General features: G+C 38.6%; 3 protein-coding genes and 1 gene segment (V, D, J or C); all 4 read left to right on the top strand.

Annotated features, from left to right (window-relative positions):
• Positions 1-4571: 4571 nt before the first annotated feature.
• LOC122869845 lies at positions 4572-8341 on the top strand. The gene is made up of 5 exons (XM_044183189.1): positions 4572-4693; positions 4842-5543; positions 5666-5791; positions 5873-5916; positions 6050-8341. Exons 1-5 carry the CDS (start codon positions 4636-4638, stop codon positions 6155-6157), a joined length of 1038 nt encoding a protein of 345 aa, XP_044039124.1. The 5' UTR covers positions 4572-4635; the 3' UTR covers positions 6158-8341.
• Positions 8342-14487: 6146 nt separating this feature from the next.
• Positions 14488-17789, top strand: LOC122869841. Of its 2 annotated transcripts, XM_044183183.1 has the most exons (5): positions 14488-14593; positions 14743-15444; positions 15567-15692; positions 15774-15817; positions 15913-17789. In XM_044183183.1, exons 1-5 carry the CDS (start codon positions 14536-14538, stop codon positions 16030-16032), a joined length of 1050 nt encoding a protein of 349 aa, XP_044039118.1. In that variant the 5' UTR covers positions 14488-14535; the 3' UTR covers positions 16033-17789. The 2 variants fall into 2 exon arrangements, with proteins under 2 accessions (XP_044039118.1, XP_044039119.1); XM_044183184.1 differs by lacking the exon at positions 15774-15817.
• LOC122870670 lies at positions 16593-20148 on the top strand. The segment is given in 3 exon segments: positions 16593-16605; positions 18681-18950; positions 20069-20148. Coding segments are annotated over 3 exon segments (363 nt in total).
• Positions 20149-20581: 433 nt separating this feature from the next.
• Positions 20582-23818, top strand: LOC122869840. The gene is made up of 6 exons (XM_044183182.1): positions 20582-20699; positions 21233-21391; positions 21533-22234; positions 22357-22482; positions 22564-22607; positions 22742-23818. The coding sequence occupies exons 2-6, from the start codon at positions 21334-21336 to the stop codon at positions 22859-22861; spliced, it is 1050 nt and encodes a 349-aa protein (XP_044039117.1). The 5' UTR covers positions 20582-20699; positions 21233-21333; the 3' UTR covers positions 22862-23818.
• Positions 23819-24352: the final 534 nt, after the last annotated feature.

The following is a 24352-nucleotide window of genomic DNA, read 5'->3' as shown; positions in this document are numbered from 1 at the left end:
CAGCTTGAGCAGTGAAAAATGGGATCTTAGATAAACACAATATTTTCTGTCTGTGCTGTTTTGTCTGTAATTTTGTCTTCTCACTGTTTTGAAGTGGACAGGGCTCAGTTAGAAAAAAAAGATGTTACGTATTTATGTCTACTAATTAGAATTTTGCAATATTTGAATCTGAATCTGATGGCAGTTAGGTTGTTTGCTTTTTTTGCCAAGCCACTGTCAGTCAAATCTGATCCAACCACACCCACACAGTCCTGATCCGCAGATCAGCTGAGTTTTTGAGTGTTAAACTCTTAACAAATAATACCGAATTATGTTTTTTTTATGAACTTTAACTTTGATTGTTGTCTATAAATGTTATATTTTTATAAAGAAATACTTTAAATTTGAAACCACATTTCCAGGGGCTTTCAGTGTGGTTTAATAACTTGCATGAATTTTGTGCAGTAGTAATACATTTGCATGATGAATGAGCAAAACTTTCTGCCTGTGAGCCTACTATATTTGCTATGCTTTATACACAAAACCTTATAGCATGTCATGAGGTTGTGTCATCTACTGTATGTGCTGAGAAGAGATAAGGTGCACCCCCACCCCCAACCATCTGCCAGTGTCTATGAACTCAACTCTATGGGCTAAATTCTCTATATAGGTATATACCTGATGAGTTGAGCCTCTAAACTTACACAAATCATAACAGTTAAAAAAACCCTATACTTTATTTTGACTTTTCTCATGAAAGTCCAGATGCCAGGGTGGTACTGTAGGAGTGTCTCTGTTAGATGCAATAAAATCAGACCCAGACCATGGACATCGTTAAAATAACTCTACAGCCATACCATGTATGTACTACTACCAAATTTCGTGCCATTCAACCAAATAGTTGTTGAGACATTTCAAACAATACCAACATCAACCTCTTGGTGGTGATAGAGCAAAATACAGGGGCTTCCCAAAGTCGTAAAGAGTCATCCTCTGGGGACCATGAGTGTGTGTACAAAACACCATGGCAATCCAGCGTATATTTGTTGAGATATAACACTCTGGACACCTTACAGTGTAGTTGAGTGATGACTTTCATGACATGATAAATACGTTAGAGATGACGAGAACAAGAATTGCAGAGCAAGTGGCAATAACAACCGATGCCTGGACGTCATTTGCAACCAATTACTACATGACAATCACAACACACCACATCTCTCTGGCTGGGAGTTAAAGATGGGGTATGCGATTCTAATCCAATACACATCTTTTTGTCAAATTCAGCAAGTATCTCCTCACGGTATGCTAGCTGTCCGTTCTTTGTCTGCGCTGAAAAAGAAGTCCGGTGTTTAGACACAGCCCTGGAAATACGTTGTTTTTGGTTGTTTTCCAGTTTGCTTGTCCAGTTGGATGTGCTGACGTGCTGCAGTGGGCCTAATTTCTGGTCACCGGTGTTTGTGTGTTACTAGTAACACATATTTGCGTACGTTTAAACGTACACTAGTTCTGCTCAAACTCTCATAGCACTCTCCGTCTTTTAACGACTTTTTCGCTAATCCCACACGCTATTTGTTTTTGCTAGCTACCGTTCTTTAGCTTAGCAGCTAGCAATGGCTTCTCTCTCTTCCTCTCACTTTCCTGCTCTCTCCTGCACGGTGTGTCAAATGTTTAGCTATTCCTCTGCCTCCTTTAGTGATAATGGTACATGTAATAAATGTAGTTTATTTGGAGCATTGGAGGCGAGGCTTAGTGAATTGGAAACGCAGTTCCGCACCATGGGAACTCAGTCATTAGCTCAATCAATTAGTTAGCCAGCCCCCAGTAGCCTGTACGGACCAACCAGAGGTAGCTCCTGTTAGCCAAAACCAGGGAGGCTGGGTGACTCCCTTTCCATCTGTATGCATTTTTATCCCATAACTGCATGTTACTAACTCAACATCTTCTCTCTCCCGTAGTTCTGTGCTTTCTCATTTCTCTCCTCTCTCCTTCTGTCGCTTTCAGCAGCTATTTCTACCTCCAGAGCTGCAGAGACTGGATCTGTGGTTGTGGGCCACTTGCTGCCCCTGTGTTCCTCCTTGACAACTGCTACTGCAGTTGTTGTTATTGGTTCTGTTACTATTACTGTCATTATTATTCCTATAACTGTCATTCCTATTATTATTAATTTATTAATAGTAATGTTACCACTACCACTTCATTATTACTATTTTAAAATTGTAGGTGGTATTTGCATTGTGCACCCCCCCCCCCCTCAAAACCTCCCTCTCTGTCTCTCTCTCAAAAACCTCTCTCTCTTTGTTTTTTCTTGCCACAGTCGCCAAGTGCTTGCTCATGGTGGGATTTGTTGGGTCTCTGTAAATAATATTATAAAGAGTATAGTCTAGACCTGTTCTATAGGAAAAGTGCAATGAGATAACTTCTGTTATGAATTGGCACTATATAAATAAAATTGAAATGAATTGGAAACTGGATGTAAACAAAATGGCTCGGACCAAGCCACACAATTCCAGCCACGATATCTGTGCCAGGAAACGTTAAATTACTCCTACGTGAGAAACAGCAGCAACTGGCTTTGCCTTCCCACAAGCTCATTGAAGATGTGTCCACCCGATGGAACAGCTCTCATGACATTCTAGAACGCTTTTTGCAGCAGCAAACTGTGGATTTTGCCACATTCATGTCAAGGGAGCTCAGAAAAGTGGAGGAGGTGAACACTCTTAATGAGAATGACATCTGTACTGCTGAAGACATAGTCAAGATGATGGCACCTGTCAAAGTTGTGACCACTATCATGTGTGAGGACGAGCAACCCACAATCTCAGTAATTGCCCCCCTCAAAGCAAATCCAATGAAGACATAGCAAACCTTAACGTGGGAATTAACAGTGAGGAAAATATATCTGGGCGGTGGGTCCTTCGTTCTCCAATGCGACTGATGCTCACAGAGTCTTATAGCGTTCGGTCAGGTCAATATTGGAGTGAATGGACGGCCCAGAGCATTTCCTCTGAGTGTTTAATATTGCCGCAGATGGTTTTACATTGGAGTTTAATTGAAAGCCTGGTGCGTCTCATACAGACACTAAATGGTACCATGTGCATCTGTATGAGACGCCAAGGGGCGTGACAAAATGTCGGTATATGACGACCTGGGAATGAGAAAGGGTTGGTTTGGCTCATCAGTGAGATCAGCATTAAGGCACAATCTTACATTAGTGATGATGACTATGGTTCAAAACATTTTGTTCATTTTAAAGCTACTGCCATTGTTGACAAAGTTGAGAAGCCATTATGTTCTTCATATACTTCTCAACATGCAAAGATTCTCAAGAACCAAATTTGACACTATAGGTGGCAGTGAACATGTGATCATGTTTCCTTAATAGGACATACAGTGTCACTTCAGGTTGGCCAACCAAACACAGTCTTGTCTGTGAAGAGTGGAGAAAAGATCAAGATTTTTTTTTTCTCTCAGTCACAATGATATCTCCAAAGTTTGTTTTCTATCTGACATGTTCATTCTTGAGGAAAATACGCTTCGCCAGTTGAATGCTTTTAATGTGAACTAGCAGCAGTAGAAAATGTTGGATTCAGCAGGTATCCGGACCTGCAGAGTCTAGATCTATGACTGCGGGCCTCCTCCTGCTACCATGTTCCTGCTTGACAACCACACTACAGTTATTATTATTAGTTTTATTACTATTCTTAGCATTATTATTCATATCATCATTATTACTATTATTGTTTTATTAATATAACCACCACAATTACATTATTATTATTTTAAAATCCTATCTGGAATTTGCATTATGTCACTGTATGCTCTCTCTCTCTCTCTCTCTCTGTCTCTCTCTCTACCCAACACAGCAGCGGCAGATGGCCGCCAACCCTGAATCTGGTTCTGCACGAGTTTTCTGACCATTAAATGAAGGTTTTTTCTTGCCACTGTTGCCAAAGTGCTTGCTGTTGGCGACAGTTACAAATGGTAATGCTGGTTTACATGCATGCATCATTTCCTATGAATACCTTGTAAATATGCAGGTAATTTGAATCCAGTTTGAGAATGGGGGACCCTACCATTAGCAATGAACTACTATACAAAGTTAATTACAGAAGGTAAATTCACTGAATGGCCATTGCAGAAAAAATGCTGACCAAAATAGTATCAAAAAAAAAATTGATTTAAGGAAAATGTTGAGAATTATAACTGAGGATTAAAGAGGAGGTTAATACTGTAAGTAACCACCAGTAGTCCCCTCCATCACTGAATACCTATTGCATAAGCAGCATTTTCAAATAACAGTTTTTTGTTATCCTTGTCCTCATCCTTATATTCCTTTCCTGTACTGTTAAAGAAAGCAAATATTAACCAAACTCATCAGTGAGGTCAGTATGGTGTTGAATGGGTGAGGCTGTATGGTCTTTTCTATTTTAAATCCATTTCCAAGTCGAGGAGCCTTTATGTTCATCATATACCTCTCATCAAGTGAGTCTTCTAAAGAACCAAAAATGACACTATAGGTTGCAGTGAGCATGTGATCATGTTTCCTTAATAGGACATACAGTGTCACTTCAGGTTGGCCAATCAAACACAGTCTTGTCTGTGAAGAGTGGAGAAAAGATCAAGATTCTTTTCACTCAAGTCAGCAATTTGAACATGATGACATCTCCAACGTTTGTTTTCTATCTGACATGTTTGTTCTTGGGGAAAATGGGTGAGTTGTGTTTTTTTTGCCTCCATTTGTATCTTTTAGAGTGTATGGTCACTCAAGTGTCATTTCTTCTTATCATTTATAAAGTATAATTTACTTACTGTCACATTAAATTAATTGTGTATTTGCTTTGTCTCTCCTATCACTTCAGCTCAGATGACTAATCTGATCTCATCAGTTCGTCAAGAGAGTGGTTTTGTATCAGTTAATATTGGTGACAGCGTAACTTTGCAATGTTTCTATGAAGGTGACGTGGTAGCAAGATTTTCCTGGTATAAGCAAACTCTGGGACAGAAACCAAGACTCATCTCTACCTTCTACATGTCTAAAAAAAAAGGCACATTTTATGATGAATTCAAGAACAATCCACGCTTCACATTGGATATTGAAAAAGGTAAAAATCACTTGAAAATCTCAGATTTACACATTTCAGACTCAGCTACATACTACTGTGCAAGTAGCTTTTCACAAATATTTGAATTTGCGGAGGGCATTACTGTCAGTGTAAAGGGTTCAGGTTTGAACATCCAAGCTTCGGTCCATCAGTCAGCATCTGAGACCATCCAGCCAGGAAGCTCTGAGACTCTGAACTGTACAGTACACACTAGGACCTGTGATGGAGAACACAGTGTTTACTGGTTCAGAAACTCTGAAGAATCTCATCCAGGACTCATGTACACCCATGGAGGAAAGAATGATCAGTGTGAGAGGAAACCCAACACACAAACACACACCTGTTTCTACAACTTGCCACTGACGAGTCTGAATCTTTCTCATGCTGGGACCTACTACTGTGCTGTTGCCTCATGTGGACACATACTGTTTGGAAACAGGGCCAAGCTGGACATTAAGTGTAAGTAACTTTCTAGAAGAAGTTGTTTTATCTGATTTATAGTTATGGTTACTCTCTAACTAAACTTAAGATGAACATAACGTTTAAAAAAAATCTCCTCTGTAATGTCTTCGTCTCTGCAGATGAGAAAGACTCTCTTGTCTTGGTGTATTTCTTAATTGGCGCTTTGACATTCACCACCATCCTGAGTGTTTTACTGGCTTTCTCACTGTACATTATGAGTAAGAGAAACAGCGGCCAATGTAGAGGTAAATGGTACTGTTTGTATCTACAGTGTGTAATTACTGAACATGTCATTATAGAATCACAGCTTTAAAATTGTTTTTCAGAATCTTGCGTGAGATTTTCAGCTTCCTCCACAACAAATGCAGAGGTATTTTCTGTCTAGATTAATAATTCTATTACCATTTAAATATATATTTTATATCCTAACAATTTCTGTTGAATTTGTTTTCATGTCTGTCGTGTACCATATCGTGATTTATTGTTTTATATTTCATTGCTAGGATTACAAAAATGAGGATAATCTCCATTACGCTGCTGTAAGGGTGAACAAGGCCAGCAGATCAAGAAGAGGGACGACACAGAAGTTGGATGTGTGTACTCCCGTGTAAAGCAATAAAGCTGGACATATTCCATCTTTGTCTCTGTGTAATAGGACATGAGCCCATTACTGTCTTTTAAAGTGTAATTTGTAATTTGTCTTTTTCAAAAGCAGGAATCGTTTTTTCAACATTATTTCACCCAAAACTGTTTAGTGTAAACAGTGCCGCTGCTAGCCATTTTGGTGCCCTAAGCATAATTCCTTTATTATTCGCCCGCGCGAACAACCGGAACGGACCATCCGGCGCGGGGGGGGGGGCACTAGACTACAGCAATTATTAAATATCTTTCTTGTTCCCCCTTTTTTGTTACATATACATAGCTAAAATGTGCCTAATATTTCTATAGGCTAATGAAATAATACCGGCATTTAAAAAAAAAAATTCATTAGGCTATTTTTGGTGCCCCTCAGCACTTGGTGCCCTACGCACAGTGCGTGATGCGCGTGGTGGGAGCGGCGGCGCTGAGTGTAAAGCTTTACTTTGTATTAAACTAACTAACTAAAGAAGCTCTAACAATGGCAATATATGAAGTACATGATTTCCACTTTCTCTGTGCAAATGGGTTGCAATGACTTTACATCTTTTTTTTTTTTTCTGGTGCTGTTAGCTACTTGCTACTTGGGGAAAAACATTAAATTGTTGATGATCTGTACGAATTCAATGATCACAGTGGAGTGAGTTATTAAAATGCACTGTGACTCTGCTCTATTGACTTATCAGTAATCCAGGATATTGTTCTTTGATTGTTCTTTGTTGATGAAAACTGGATTAATCCAGTGAGTCGTGCTGAATGGATACGACTCCAAACCATCTGAGACGTAATATATGAATCCATTTTGAACTCTACTCCACAGATTGCAAAATGTTGGATAAAGGTGAGGCTTTTTGCTGCCTTTGTAAAATGCAACTGCCTTAGAGGTAAAATTACCACAACTACTCATCTGAATCACCTGTGACCTTATCATTTAGTGTGGCAGTGGAGACATGCAAATGAACAGACCATCATTTATTCTACAGCGTAGTTTAAGATTAGGCTATGAGGGCTGCATTTCGAATGATTTTTAAAAATTGATTTGTTTTTAAAGTGACAGCTAATGCAAATGCATATGTAGAATCATCTCAGACAGCGATCACAGCTATCAGTACTTGTAGTAATTGTGTTGATTGAGTGTTTCAAACCCAAACTCTTTTCTATAGTTTCCATGTTCGACAGTGTAATGTTAAATGTCTCTATGGTTGTGTCCTGTGCATATGTAGGAACATCTAAATGATTTCTCATTGTGTGTGTGTGCTTTCAAGCAGAGTGTTTCCACAGAGTGAAACAACAGATTTTATAGTAGATTAGAATTTGAATTAGAATTAATTAGATTTTTGGGATCAAACTAATACACTTTGCTCCAATTCAATGATGCTGTGTGACGAGCTACTGGGACATATTGAGCAAGAATGTGTGTGTACAATTGTGTTTGCACGCACAAACCATGAATGCTATCTACCAGGGTGGTGAGGACATCATAAACTGACAAGCCAGGATGGTTTATTCGTGACTATTAGGATAATTTTCTGCTTGTATGTCTGCTAAGAAACATTGTAAACTTGTTTTTGAAAAGTGCTAAATCACTGAAAGTTATTATATATATACACATTTATAGATTAGCCTGAACAAAATCTGGGTTGGGATCAAAATATTTTTAAAGAAATGAGCCAGTCAATACATTAAGGGATTAAAGAGGAGGTTAAAATGAAAAGTACTTAATAGTTTTAGTTCACTTAATCACTGAGCCATCGAACCGTATAACTACACGGGACTGTATTGCTTTTCTGAATGTATCTGTATTTATTTGGTTCATTGACTTTTATTGATGTGATGTGCTTCCGCCTGTTAGAATGTGGTAGCCACATGCTAAGCTGATGTCAGTGACTTCACACAGACACAGGGTCTTGCATGCAACTATCCTGTTTACTAACCTGGCACCATTTATCCTACATAGTTCACACATACACTTCAATTTGGCCCTTTAACAGAGCCACACTCTTTTCATACATGGCCTAGCCGCCATTTTGAATTTCCTTTCTTTGTCTAACCATGCAGCTGCTGCTCAGCCACCCTTTTGAATTAGATTTCTTTTGTTTGATGCCATTTTGGACCCAAACAGCCATTTTGGATCACGAACACACAGACACACACACCCTTTTGTTCCTTAGCTTAGTGCATTATTAGACTTCATAATGTGTTTTTTCTATTATTATATTTTAATAAATGCTTGTGTTTATTTATGCTGGTTTCTTTCATTTTGCACATGAGTGAATAATTTGCCAACCTCTTCTATGTTGAACTCCAAATCCTTCAACCTACTAGCTATTAATGGTAATTTTAGTTATTAATTGAATTATTAATCAGAGTTCCAAACTAATACTGTAGTGTATTTTATGAGACTGAATCAATTAATTTGCTATCCTATTCCCTTGTTTAAGGGTGGTGCCCCCCGCAGACTTTATTCATTAAAGTTATTATTTATGATTATCTTTGATAATTCTGATAGCCACAATCAATTGATTGCACCTACACAATTTGGTGCCCCTTTAACCATTGTAAATCCCAGCAGTACATACATTGACTGCTGCATGTAAAGCTCCTGAGAACATGTTGTCAATCAGCTTCCTACAATGAAAAATGGGATCTTAGATAAACACAATATTTTCTGTCTGTGCTTTTTTTGTCTGCGCTCTTCTCACTGGTTTGAAGTGGACAGGGCTCCGTGGGTAAAATGTCCACTAATCAGAATTTTGCTATATTTGAATCTGAATCTGATGGCAGTCAGGTTGTTAATTTGGCCAAGCCACTGTCAGTCAAATCTGATCAAACCACACCCACACAGTGCTGATCAGGAGATCAGCTGAGTTTTTGAGTGTTAAACTCCTAACAAATAATACCGAATTATGTTTTTTTATGAACTTTTTATGAATGGCAATCCAGCGAATATTTGTTGAGATATAACACTCTGGATACCTTACACTGGAGTTGATTGGTGGCTTTCATGACATGATAAATACGTTAGAGATGACGAGAACAAGAATTGCAGAGCAAGTGGCAATAACAACCGATGCCTGGACATCATGTGCAACTGATTACTATGTGACAATCACAACGCTCCACATCTCTCCAGGCTGGGAGTTAAAAATGGGGTATGCGATTCTAATCCAATACGCGTCTCTTTGTCAAATTCTGCAAATATCTCTTCACGGTACGCTAGCTGTCCATTCTTTGTGTCCGCTGAAAAACAACTGTGGTGTTTGTACACAGCCCTGGCTCTGTAAATACTAAAGTCACTGAAGTTAATGTCGAGTCAGTGTGTACATATGCAAAGCCAATGTCAGACTCCGTAGTCTTCTCTGGGTCTTGTGTCCAGCAAACGATGTGGGCTTTGTAGATTATTGGCAGACTTTTTGGAGAAGACCTGGTCTTTATAAGGAGAGACGGCATTCATCTCACTTTGGATGGAGCAGCTCTCATATCTAGAAATCTGACCAAGTTCATTAGTTGACCTAAACCATGACAACAGAGTTGAGACCAGGAAGCAGAGTTGCATTCCTACACGCTTCTCTGCGGTTCCAGAGCAGTTACCCACCCAAAACTCTTTAGAATCAGAAATACTTTATTTATCCACAAAGGGAAACTCTTTAGTGACAGTGTCTGGCCCCTCGACCACTTAAATTATTAAAACCAAAAGTTAACAGAAGAGGAATTATACATAAAAACCTAAACAAAAACGCTGAAATAGCGCAACAAAATAGGACAATTAAATGTGGACTCTTAAACATCAGATCTCTGTCATCAAATTGACCATCTTTTTGATAGTGCTGCACGCTCACTGCGAACGACACTCGATTCTATCGTCGTTCTAAAAAGAAGACAATAACACTAAGAAGGTTAGCTCCATGGTATAACCTCCAAACCCACAAATTAAAGCAAACATCGCCAAAACTTGAAAGGAAATGGCATTCCAACAACCTGGAAGAATCTTATTTAGTCTGGCAAGATGGTCTTGGAACATATAGGAAGGCCCTCCGTAATGCCAGAGCAGCCTACTACTACTCATCATTAATAAAGGAAAATAAAAACAACCCCAGGTTTCTTTTCAGCACTGTAGCCAGACTGACAGAGAATCACAGCTCTATTGAGCCATGTATTCCTATAGTCTTCAGTAGGAATGACTTCATGAGCTTCTTTAATAATAAAATTTTAACTATTAGAGAAAAAAATTCATCACGTCCTGCCCTCAACTAGTACCAGTTTATCTTCAAACACAGGAACTTTAAAAACAACTGTAAAACCTGATATACATTTTGACTGCTTTGCTCCTATCGACCTTCATCAGCTAACTTCGACGATTAATTAATCTAAGCCATCGAACTGTCTCTTAGACCCCATTCCAACAAGGCTGCTTAAAGACATTTTAGCCAACTATAGACTTATATCTAACCTTCCCTTTCTCTCTAAGATCCTTGAGAAAGCAGTCGCCAGTCAGTTGTGTGACTTTCTGAATAACAATAGTTTATTTGAGGATTTTCAGTCAGGATTTAGAGTGCATCATAGCACAGAGAAAGCACTGATGAAAATTACAAATGACCTTTTAATTGCATCAGACAATGGACTTGTCTCTGTACTTGTTCTGTTAGATCTTAGAGCTGCATTCGACACCATTGATCATCACATCCTAGTTAGTCACAGAGTTCCACAAGGTTCCTTGCTTGGACCGATTCTATTCACCTTATATATGCTTCCCTTAGGCAATATTATTAGGAAACACTCCATAAACTTTCATTGTTATGCGGATGATACCCAATTATATCGATCAAGCCAGATGAAACTATCAGTTAGCAAAACTTAGACATAAAAACCTGGATGACCTGCAATTTTCTGATGTTACACTCAAAACTGAAGTTTTTGTACTTGGCCCCAAACACCTCAGAGACACATTATCTAAAGACATAGTTGCTCTAGATGGCATTGCCCTGGACTCTAGCACCACCGTAAGGAACCTCAGAGTTATCTTTGATCAGGATTTATCCTTTAACTGCCACATGAAACAAACTTCAAGGACTGCCTTCTTTCACCTACACAACATTGCAAAAATCAGGCACATCCTGTCTCAAAATGATGCTGAAAAACTAGTCCATGCATTTGTTACTTCTAGGTTGGACTATTGCAATTCCTTATTATCAGGCTGCCTGAAAAAGTCCCTTAAGAGTCTCCATTTAATCCAGAATGCTGCGGGACGTGCACTGACAAGAACTAGGAAAAGAGATCATCTTTCTCCAATATTAGCCTCTCTGCACTGGCTCCCTGTAAAATCCAGAATAGAATTTAAAGTCCTTCTCCTCACCTACAAAGCTCTTAATGGTCAGGCACCATCGCATCTTAAAGAGCTCATAATACCGTATTACCCGACTAGAACACTGCACTCCTAGAATGCAGGGTTACTTGTGGTTCCTAGAGTCTCAAAAAGTAGAACGGGAGCCAGAGCCTTCAGTTATCAAGCTCCTCTCTTGTGGAATCAGATCCCAGTTTTGGGGTCAGGAGGCAGACACCATATCCATATTTAAGAGTAGGCTTAAGACTTGACTCTTTGATAAAGCTTATAGGTTAGGGATGGCTTGGATGAGTCCTGAACCATCCCTTAGCTATGCTGCTATAGGCCTACACTGCTGGGAGACTTCCCATGATGCACCTCTTTCCTATCTCCTCCTCTCCCTCTCCATCTGTATGCATTTTTATCCCATTACTGCATGTTACTAACTCAACATCTTCTCTCTCCCGTAGTTCTGTGCTTTCTCGTTTCTCTCCTCTCTCCTTCTGTTGCTTTCAGCAGGTATTTATACCTCCGGAGCTGCAGAGACTGGATCTGTGGTTGTGGGCCACTTGCTGCCCCTGTGTTCCTGCTCGACAACTGCTACTGCAGTTATTTGTATTGGCTATGTTACTAATTCTGTCATTATTATTCCTATAACTGCCAATCCTACTATTATTAATTTATTAACATTAATGTTACCACTACCATTGCATTATTACTATTTTAAAATTCTAAGTGGTATTTGCATTGTGCTTCCTTCTCCCCCCAAACCTCTCTCCCTCTCTCTCTCTCTCTCTCTCTACCTCTATCTCTCTCTCAAAACGTAACATGGCAGCGGCAGATGGCCACCCACCATTGAGTCTGGTTCTGTCCAAGGTTTCTGCCTGTTAGTTAGTTTTTTCTTGCCACTGTCGCCTGTGCTTGCTAATGGTGGGATTTGTTGGGTCTCTGTAAATAATATTATAAAGAGTACGGTCTAGACCTGTTCTATAGGAAAAGTGCAATGAATTGGCACTATATAAATAACATTTTAGAATGCTTTTTGCAGCAGCAAACTGTGGATTTTGCCACATTCATGTCAAGGGAGCTCAGAAAAGTGGAGGAGGTGAACACTCTTAATGAGAATGTCATCTGCACCGCTGAAGACATAATCAAGATGATGGCACCTGTCAAAGTTGTGACCACTATCATGTGTGAGAACGAGTAGCCCACAATCTCAGTAATTGCCCCGCTCAAAGCAAATCCGATGAAGACACAGCAAACCTTAACATGGGAATTAACAGTGAGGAAAATATATCTGGGCGGTGTGTCCTCGGTTCTCCAATGGGACTGATGCTCACAGTGTCTTATAGCATCATGGTCAGGTCAATATTGAAGTGAATGGACGGCCCGGAGCATTTCCTCTGAGTGTTTAATATTGCCGCAGATGGTTTTACATTGGAGTTTAATTGAAAGCCTGGTACGTCTCATACAGTCACTAAATGGTACCACATGCATCTATATGAGACGCCAAGGGGCGTGACAAAATGTCAGTATATGACGACCTGGGAATGAGAACGGGTTGGTTTTGGCTCATCAGTGAGATCAGCATTAAGGCAGAATCTTACATTAGTGATGATGACTATGGTTCAAAACATTTTGTTCAGTTTAAAGCTACTGCCATTGTTGACAAAGTTGAGAAGCCATTATGTTCTTCATATACTTCTCAACATGCAAAGATTCTCAAGAACCAAATTTGACACTATAGGTGGCAGTGAACATGTGATCATGTTTCCTTAATAGGACATACAGTGTCACTTCAGGTTGGCCAACCAAACACAGTCTTGTCTGTGAAGAGTGGAGAAAAGATCAAGATTTTTTTTCTCTCAGTCACAATGATATCTCCAAAATTTGTTTTCTATCTGACATGTTCGTTCTTGAGGAAAATACGCTTCGCCAGTTGAATGCTTTTAATGTGAACTAGCAGCAGTAAGAAATGTTGGATTCAGCAGGTCTCCGGACCTGCAGAGTCTAGATCTATGACTGCGGGCCTCCTCCTGCTATCATGTTCCTGCTTGACAACCACACCACAATTATTATTATTATTAGTCTTATTACTATTATTATCATTATTATTCATATCATTATAACTATTATTGTTTTATTAATATTACCACCACCATTACATTATTATTATTTTAAAATCCTATCTGGAATTTGCATTATGTCACTGTATGCTCTCTCTCTCTCTCTCTCTCTCTCTCTCTCTCTCTCTCTCTCTCTCTCTCTCTCTCTCTACCCAACACAGCAGCGGCAGATGGAAGCCCACCCTGAGTCTGGTTCTGTTCGAGGTTTCTGACCATTAAAAGAAGGTTTTTCCTTGCCACTATGGCTAAAGTGCTTGCTCTTGGTGACAGTTACAAATGGTAATGCTGGAGTACATGCATGCATCATTTCCCATGAATACCTTGTAAATATGCAGGTAATTTGAGTCCAGCATGAGAATGGGGGACCCTGCCATTAGCAACAAACTACTATACAGAGTTAATTACAGAAGGTAAATACACTGAATGGCCATGACTGAAAAAATGATGACCAAAATAGTATCAAAAAAGTTATAGTATAAAGAAAATTTTTAGATTCATGACTGAGGATTAAAGAGGAGTTTAATACTGTAAGTAAGCACCAGTAGTCCCCTCCATCACTGAATACCTATTGCATAAGCAGCATTTTCAAATAACAGTTTTTTGTTATCCTTGTTCTCATCCTTATGTTCCTTTCTTTACTGTTAAAAGTGTGGATGTATAGTTGTTTATATTTTGGTGATTTTAAATCTAATGTTAAGTCGAGGAGCCTTTATATTCTTCATATACCTCTCACCAAGTGAGTCTTCTTAAGAACCAAAATTGACACTATATGTGGCAGTGAGCATGTGATCATGTTTCCTTAATAGGACATACAGTGTCACTTCAGGTTGGCCAATCAAACACAGTCTTGTCTGTGAAGAGTGGAGAAAAGATCAAGATTCTTTTCACTCAAGTCAGAAATTCAAACATGATGACATCTCCAACGTTTGTTTTCTATCTGACATGTTTGTTCTTGGGGAAAATGGGTGAGTTGTGTTTTTTTGCCTCCATTTGTATCTTTTAGAGTGTATGGTCATTCTAAGTGTCATTGCTTGCTAATCATTTTTTCAGTATAATATACTTACTGTTCCATTAAATTAATTGTGTATTTGCTTTGTCTCTCCTGTCACTTCAGCTCAGATGACTAATCTGTTCTCATCAGTTCGTCAAGAGAGTGGTTTTGTATCAGCTAATGTTGGTGAAAGCTTAACTTTGCGATGTTTCTATGAAGATGACATGGTAGCAAGATATTCCTGGTACAAGCAAACTCTGGGACAGAAACCAAGACTCATCTCTACCTTCTACATGTTTGATAAAAATGGCAAATTTTATGATGAATGCGAGAATAATCCACGCTTCACATTGGATACTGAAAAAGGTAAAAATCACTTGAAAATCTCAGATTTACATATATCAGACTCAGCTACATACTACTGCGCAAGTAGCTTTTCAGAAATATTTGAATTTGCAGAGGGCATTACTGTCAGTGTAAAGGGTTCAGGTTTGAACATCCAAGCTTCGGTCCATCAGTCAGCATCTGTGACCATCCAGCCAGGAGGCTCTGTGACTCTGAACTGTACAGTACACACTGGGACCTGTGATGGAGAACACAGTGTTTACTGGTTCAGGAACTCTGAAGAATCTCATCCAGGACTCATGTACACCCATGGAGGCAGGAATGATCAGTGTGAGAGGAAACCCAACACACAAACACACACCTGTTTCTACAACTTGCCACTGACGAGCCTGAATCTTTCTCATGCTGAGACCAACTACTGTGCTGTTGCCTCATGTGGACACATACTGTTTGGAAACAGGGCCAAGCTGGACATTAAGTGTAAGTAACTTTCTAGCAGAAGTTGTTTTATCTGATTTATAGTTATGGTTACTCTCTAACTAAACATAAGATGAACACAATGTTTTAAAAAAATCTCCTTTGTAATGTCTCCTTCTCTGCAGATGAGAAAGACTCTCTTGTCTTGGTGTATTTCTTGATTGGCGCTTTGACATTCACCACCATCCTGAGTGTTTTACTGGCTTTCTCACTGTACATTATGAGTAAGAGAAACAGCGGCCAATGTAGAGGTAAATGGTACTGTTTGTATCTACAGTGTGTAATTGCTGAACATGTCATTATAGAATCACAGCTTTAAAATTGTTTTTCAGAATCTTGCGTGAGATTTTCAGCTCCCTCCGCAACAAATGCAGAGGTATTTTTTGTCTAGATTAATAATTCTATTACCATTTAAATATATATTTTATATCCTAACAATTTCTGTTGAATTTGTTTTCATGTCATTGCTAGGATTACAAAAATGAAGATAATCTCCATTACGCTGCTGTAAGGGTGAACAAGGCCAGCAGATCAAGAAGACAGAGGGACGACACAGAAGATGAATGTGTGTACTCCCGTGTAAAGCAATAAAGCTGGACATATTCCATCTTTGTCTCTGTGTAACAGGACATGAGCCCATTACTGTCTTTTAATGTGTAATTTGTAATTTGATTTTTTTATAAGCAGGAATCGTTTTTTCAACATAATTTCATCTAAAACTGTTTAGTGTAAAGCTTTACTTTGTAATAAACTAACTAACTAAAGAAGCTCTAACAATGGCAATATATGAAGTACATGATTTCCACTTTCTCTGTGCAAATGGGTTGCAATGACCTTACATCTTTTGTTCTTTTCTGTTGCTGTTAGCTACTTGCTACTTATCATGGGGAAAAACATTAAATTGTTGATGATCTGTCCAAATTCAATAATCACAGCATATAAGTGCAACAGGGCATGCCTTGTACTACAGTGGAGTGAGTTATTAAAATCCGCTGTGACTCTGCTCTATTGACTTATCAGTAATCTAGGATATTGTTCTTTGTTGATGAAAAATGGTGTAAACCAGTGAGTCGTGCTGAATGGATACGACTCCAAACCATCTGAGACATAATATATGAATCCATTTTGAACTCTACTCCACAGATTGCAAAATGTTGGATAAAGGTGAGGCTTTTTGCTGCCTTTGTAAAATGCAACTGCCTTAGAGGTAAAATTACCACAACTACTCATCTGAATCACCTGTGACCTTATCATTTAGTGTGGCAGTGGAGACATGCAAATGAACAGACCATCATTTATTCTACAGCGTAGTTTAAGATTAGGCTATGAGGGCTGCAGTGCAAACGATTTTTAAAAAGTGATTTGTTTTTCAAGTGACAGCTAATGCAAATGCATACGTAGAGTCATCTCAGACAGCGATCACAGCTATCAGTACTTGTAGTAATTGTGTTGATTGAGTGTTTGAAACCCAAACTCTTTTCTATAGTTTCCATGTTCGACAGTGTAATGATGTCTCTATGGTTGTGTCCTGTGCATATGTAGGATCATCTAAACAATTTCTCATTGTGTGTGTGTGCTTTCAAGCAGAGTGTTTCCACAGAGTGAAACAACAGATTTTATAGTAGATTAGAATTAGAATTTGAATTAATTAGATTTTTGGGATCAAACTAATACACTTTGCTCCAATTCAATGATGCTGTGTGATGAGCTACTGGGACATATTGAGCAAGAATGTGTGTGTATAATTGTGTTTGCACGTACAAACCATAAATGCTATCTACTAGGGTGGTGAGGACAACATAAACTGACAAGCCAGGATGGTTTATTCATGAATATTAAGATCATTTTCTGCTTTTATGACTTTTAAGCACAATGTACGGGACTGTATTGCTTTTCTGAATGTATCTGTATTTATTTGGTTCATTGACTTTTATTGATGTGATGTGCTTCCCCCTGTTTGAATTTGGTAGCCACATGCTAAGCTGATGTTAGTGACGTTCACACAGACACAGGGTCTTGCATGCAACTATCCTGTTTACTAACCTGGCACTGTTTATCCTACACAGTTCACACATACACTTCAATTTGGCCCTTTAACAGAGCCACACTCTTTTCATACATGGCCTAGCCGCCATTTTGAATTTCCTTTCTTTGTCGAACCATGCATCTGCTGCTCAGCCACCATTTTGAATTCAATTTCTTTTGTTTGATGCCATTTTGGACCCAAACAGCCATTTTGGATCACACACAGCCACACACACCTTTTTGTTCTTTAGCTTAGTGCATTGTTAGAATTCATAATATGTTTTTGCTTTTATTATATTTTAATAAATGCTTGTGTATCATTATGCTGGTTTCTTTAATTTTTCTCAAGAGTGAATAATTTGCCAACCTCTTCTATGTTGAACTCCAAATCCTTCAACCTAATAGCTATTAATGGTAATTTTAATTATGCATTTAATTATTAATCAGAATACCAAATTGATACTGTAGTGTGTTTTATGAGACTGAATCAATTAATTTGCTATCCTTTTCCCTTGTTTAAGGGTGGTGCCCCCCGCAGACTTTATTCATTAAAGTTATTATTTATGATTATCTTTGATAATTCTGATAGCCACAATCAATTTATTGCACCTACACAATTTGGTCCCCCTTTAACCATTGTAAATCCCAACAGTACATACATTGACTTCTGCATGTAAAGCTCCTGAAAACATGTTGTTAAACAGCTTCCTACTATGAAAAATGGGATCTTAGATAAACACAACATTTTCTGTCTGTGCTGTTTTGTGGGCTCAGTTGGGAAAAAAATATGTCACATATTTCTGTCCACCAATCACAATTTTGCAAAATTTGGATCATAATCTGATGGCAGTTGGGTTGCCATCAGATTATTTTGCCAAGAAACTGTCAGTCAAATCTGATCAAACCACACCCACACAGTCCTGATCTGCAGATCAGCTGAGTGAAAAGATCGAGATTCTTTTCTCTCAAGTCAGCAATTCAAACATGAATTCATGGTGACAGCGTAACTTTGCAATGTTTCTATGAAGATGACGTGGTAGCAAGATTTTCCTGATATAAGCAAACTCTCGGACAGAAATCAAGACTCATCTCTACCTTCTACATGAAATGACAATCCATGCTTCACATTGGATACTGAAAATGGTAAAAACCACTTGAAGATCTCAGCATTACTCATTTCAGAATCAGCTTTTTTGTAACAATTGAATTGGCAGAGGGCATTACTGTCAGTGTAAAGGGTTCAGGTTCAGGTTTGAACATCCAAGCTTTGGTCCATCAGTCAGCATCTGAGACCATCCAGCCAGGAGGCTCTGTGACTCTGAACTGTACAGTACACACTGGGACCTGTGATGGAGAACACAGTGTTTACTGGTTCAGAAACTCTGAAGAATCTCATCCAGGACTCATGTACACCCATGGAGGCAGGAATGATCAGTGTGAGAGGAAACTCAACACAAACCCGCACCTGTGTTCATGGGCACCTGGTTATGTTTTAAAATGGGGGAGCAAACTTGAAAAGAAATATTATCATAACAATATTATGATGGGGGCTGGGGGTCCTCCCCCAGATAACCAAAAAGTAATTTAAAACAAATTCTCTGCATATACACCGCCTAACCTGAGTTATGGTAACAACAGAGGATCATTTCCAAAATATAAAATAATTCCATAATTTTATATAGGCCCTATCCAATCTTACAGTTACATGAATAATAATGACACATCTAGAGATTGTGTGTTCCTCGCTTTATTGAATATAACTGCATGGCTCATAAAATTACCATTTGAGCCAGTTGTGGTGAAGCAGGGTTGGATGGAAAACATCCTGGACCTCTAATAAAGGATTGGGAAACATTATTCTAGGTTAGTCATCACACAGGGGATGTAGTGGTAAAAAAAAAAGTTGATTAAACTATAAATGTCTGCTGGCTAAACTGTCCAATGGTAAAGGTAATGGTAAACTCATGAAAAGGTGAGTAAACCCTGTTGCATTTGAAAAAGGTGGGTAAACTGTGTGTATTTGTATTTACTCTCCACTACATCCCAAATAATAAAATCAACAGGGCTAATGCAAAATATTAAGAGCAGACTTTGATTTGGCTCCCATTTCCCATTTCTACAACTGATGATGGCCCCCTCCTCTAGGTGTAGGTGTTATGGGGATAAGAATTAGTGAACTCAGGAGCAGACACAGACAAGAGGCCAGGTAGCATATTTAAAGTATTTGGAAAAAACTCAGCGAATGGTGATGCAGGGGAAGCAGGAGACTGGAGTAGAGTAGTTCAGGAGGCAGTGGAAGGAACAGAGGCTGAAATCAGAGCTGGCAAGACTGCGAGGAGACGGAGAACAGTTTATAACAGGTAAAAACGGAAGGTGATAGCAAAAAATACAAGCTCAACGGCTTGATTCAGAGATGCAGTGCAGCTGGGAGGTTCCACCCTGACTTCGGCACACCTGCACACAATCACTCAAACACACACACACACACACAGGAGGAGGGGAAGGGAGAGAGAGAGAGGCATCAGTTAGGGAACTGAAGAGGACGTCCGAGGGGCAGGTAGTAGGTGAGTTAACAGTAACCAATGAGGCTGATATCAGTGAGATACAATTACAAACAGCAATGCTGGAATACATGCATGCATCATTTCCCATGAATACCTTCTACATATGCAGGTAATTTGAATCCGGCGTGGGAATGGCAGATTACACCATTAGCAATGAAAACTACTATACAGAGTTAATTACAGAAGATAAATACACTGAATGGCCATTACAGAAAAATGCTGTACAAAAACAGTATAAAAAAGAGTTAAATTTAATGAAACTGTTGAGAATTATACATTTAAGGGATTAAAGAGGAGATTAATACTGTAAGTAACCACCAGTAGTCACCTCCATCACTGAGCCACATATTGGATAACCAGCATTTTTAAACAAGAGTATTTTGTTATCTTTGTCCTTAATTATTATTCATATGACAGTTTTTACTATTATTGTTTCATTAATATTACCACCACCATTACATTTTTATTATTTTAAAATCCTATGTGGAATTTGCATTATGTTACTGTATGCTCTCTCTCTCTCTCTCTCTCTCTCTCTCTACCCAACACAGCAGCGGCAGATGGCCGCCCACCCTGAGTCTGGTTCTGGTCGAGGTTTCTGACCCTTAAAAGAAGGTTTTTTCTTGCCACTGTTGGCAAAGTGCTTGCTCTTGGTGACAGTTACAAATGGTAATGCTGGATTACATGCATGCGTCATTTCCCATGAATACCTTGTAAATATGCAGGTAATTTGAATCCAGCATGAGAATGGGGGAACCTGCCATTAGCAACAAACTACTATACAGAGTTAATTACAGAAGGTAAATACACTGAATGGCCATTACAGGAAAAATGCTGACTAAAACACTATCAAGAAAGAATTTGATTTAAGGAAAATGTTAATAATTGGATATTGGATAACCAATTTGTTTTCAAACAAGAGTTTTTTGTTATCCTTGTCCTCATCCTTATGTCCCTTTCCTGTACTGTTAAAGAAAGCAAATATTAACCAAACATGTAAAGTGAAAATGGCCCATCAGTGAGATCAGTGTGGTGTTAAATGGGTGTGGATGTATAGTTGTTTATATTTAGGTGATTTTAAATCTAATGTCAAGTCAAAGAGCCTTTATGTTCTTCATATACCTGTCACCAAGTGAGTCTTCAAAAGAACTGAAATTGACACTATATGTGGCAGTGAGCATGTGATCATGTTTCCTTAATAGGTCATATAGTGTCACTTCAGGTTGGCCAATCAAACACAGTCTTGTCTGTGAAGAGTGGAGAAAAGATCAAGATTCTTTTCACTCAAGTCAGCAATTTGACCATGATGACATCTCCAACGTTTGTTTTCTATCTGACATATTTGTTCTTGGGGAAAATGGGTGAGTTGTTTTTTTTTTGCCTCCATTTGTATCTATTTGGTCACTCTAAGTGTCATTGCTTCTAATCATTTATTCAGTATAACATACTTACTGTCACATTGAATTAATTGTGTATTTGCTCTGTCTCTCCTATCACTTCAGCTCAGATGACTGATCTGTCCTCATCGGTTCTTCAAGAGAGTGGTTTTGTATCAGCTAATATTGGTGATAGCATAACTTTGCTATGTTTCTATGAAGATGGCGTAGAAGATGTAATATTTTATTGGTATAAGCAAACTCTGGGACAGAAACCAAGACTCATCTCTACCAATGACATGTCTAATAAAAAAGGCATTTTTTATGATGAATTCAAGAACAATCCACGCTTCACATTGGATACTGAAAAAGGTAAAAATCACTTGAAGATCTCAGATTTACACATTTCAGACTCAGCTACATACTACTGTGCAAGTAGCTTTTCAGTCAAATTTGAAGTTGAGGGGACTATTGTCAGTGTAAAGGGTTCAGGTTTGAACATCCAAGCTTCGGTCCATCAGTCAGCATCTGAGACCATCCAGCCAGGAGGCTCTGTGACTCTGAACTGTACAGTACACACTGGGACCTGTGATGGAGAACACAGTGTTTACTGGTTCAGGAACTCTGAAGAATCTCATCCAGGACTCATGTACACCCATGGAGGCAGGAATGATCAGTGTGAGAGGAAACTCAACACACAAACACACACCTGTTTCTACAACTTGCCATTGAAGAGTCTGAATCTTTCTCATGCTGGGACCTACTACTGTGCTGTTGCCTCATGTGGACACATACTGTTTGGAAATGGGACCAAGCTGGACTTTGAACGTAAGTAACTTTCTAGCAGAAGTTGTTTTATCTGATAAATAGTTATGGTTACTCTCTAACTAAACATTTGATGAACACAAAGTTTTAAAAAAATCTCCTCTGTAATGTCTCCGTCTCTGCAGATGAGAAAGACTCTCTTGTCTTGGTGTATTTCTTGATTGGCGCTTTGACATTCACTACCATCCTGAGTGTTTTACTGGCTTTCTCACTGTACATTATGAGTAAGAGAAACAACGGCCAATGTAGAGGTAAATGGTACTGTTTGTATCTACAGTGTGTAATTGCTGAACGTGTCATTATAGAATCACAGCTTTAAAATTGTTTTTCAGAGTCTTTCGTGAGATTTTCTGCTTCCTCCACAACAAATGCAGAGGTATTTTCTGTCTAGATTAACAATTCTATTACCATTTAAATATATATTTTATATCCTAACAATTTCTGTTGAATTTGTTTCTCATTTCTGTCGAGTACCATATTGTTATTTACTCTTTTATATTTCATTGCTAGGATTACAATAATGAGGATAATCTCCATTACGCTGCTCTAAGGGTAAACAAGGCCAGCAGATCAAGAAAACAGAGGGACGACACAGAAGATGAATGTGTGTACTCCCGTGTAAAGCAATAAAGCTGGACATATTCCATCTTTGTCTCTGTGTAACAGGACATGAGCCCATTACTGTCTTTTAAAGTGTAATTTGTAATTTGTCTTTTTCAAAAGCAGGAACCGTTTTTTCAACATTATTCTCAAATTCAATGATGCTATTTTCTAGGGTGGTGAGGACAACATAAACTGACAAGCCAGGATGGTTTATTCGTGAATATTAAGATAATGTTCTGCTTGTTTGTCTGTTAAGCACATTGTAAACTTGTTTTTGAAAAGTGCTATATCACTGATGGTTATTATATATACACGTTTATAGATTAGCCTGCAAAAAATCTGAGGTGGGATCACAACATTTTTAAAGAAATGAGCCAGTGTATTACTCATTACATTAAGGGATTAAAGAAGAGGTTAGTGAAAAGTACTTAACAGTTTGAGTTCTCTTAATCACTGAGCCATCGAACCGTATAACTACTGAACATACAACTGGGCGTAACAGAGCATAGCAGAGTACACGGGACTGTATTGCTTTTCTGAATGTATCTGTATTTATTTGGTTCATTGAGTTTAATTGATGTGATGTGCTTCCCCCTGTTTGAATTTGGTAGCCACATGCTAAGCTGATGTCAGTGACTTCACACAGACACAGGGTCTTGCATGCAACTATCCTGTTTACTAACCTGGCACCGTTTATCCTACACAGTTCACACATACACTTCAATTTGGCCCTTTAACAGAGCCACACTCTTTTCAAACATGGCCTAGCCGCCATTTTGAATTTCCTTTCTTTGTCTAACCATGCATTCACTGCTCAGCTGCCATTTTGAATTAGATTTCTTTTGTTTGATGCCATTTTGGACCCAAACAGCCATTTTGGATCACACACACAGACACACACACCGTTTTGTTCTTTAGCTTAGTGCATTGTTAGACTTCATTATGTGTTTTTGCTTTTATTATCTTTTAATAAATGCTTGTGTATAATTATGCTGGTTTCTTTCATTTTGCACAAGAGTGAATAATTTGCCATGCTCTTCTATGCTGAACTCCAAATCCTTCATTAAATTAAGTATTAATCAGAGTTCCAAACTGATAGTGTAGTGTATTTTATGAGACTGAATCAATTAATTTGCTATCCTTTTCCCTTCTTGAATCCTTTCCAGTTTGCTTGTCCAGTTAGATGTGCTGACGTGCTGCAGTAGGCGTATTATCTCATTTCTGGTCACCGGTGTTTGTGTGTTATTAGTAGCGCATATTTGGGTACATTTAAACGTACACTAGTTCTGCTCAAGCACTCATAGCACTCTCCTTCTTTTAACGACTTTCTCGTTAATCCCACACGCTATTTGTTTTTGCTAGCTACCGTTCTTTAGCTTAGCACCTAGCAACAGCTTCTCTCTCTTCCTCTCACTTTACTGCTCTCTCCTACATGGTGTGTCAAATGTTTAGCTATTCCTCTGCCTCCTTTAGTGATAATGGTACATGAAATACATGTAGTTTATTTGTAGCATTGGA

This window comes from Siniperca chuatsi, linkage group LG22, assembly GCF_020085105.1.
Source record: "Siniperca chuatsi isolate FFG_IHB_CAS linkage group LG22, ASM2008510v1, whole genome shotgun sequence".
Lineage (NCBI taxonomy): Eukaryota > Metazoa > Chordata > Actinopteri > Centrarchiformes > Sinipercidae > Siniperca > Siniperca chuatsi.
This window is presented reverse-complemented; position numbering and strand designations above follow the sequence as displayed.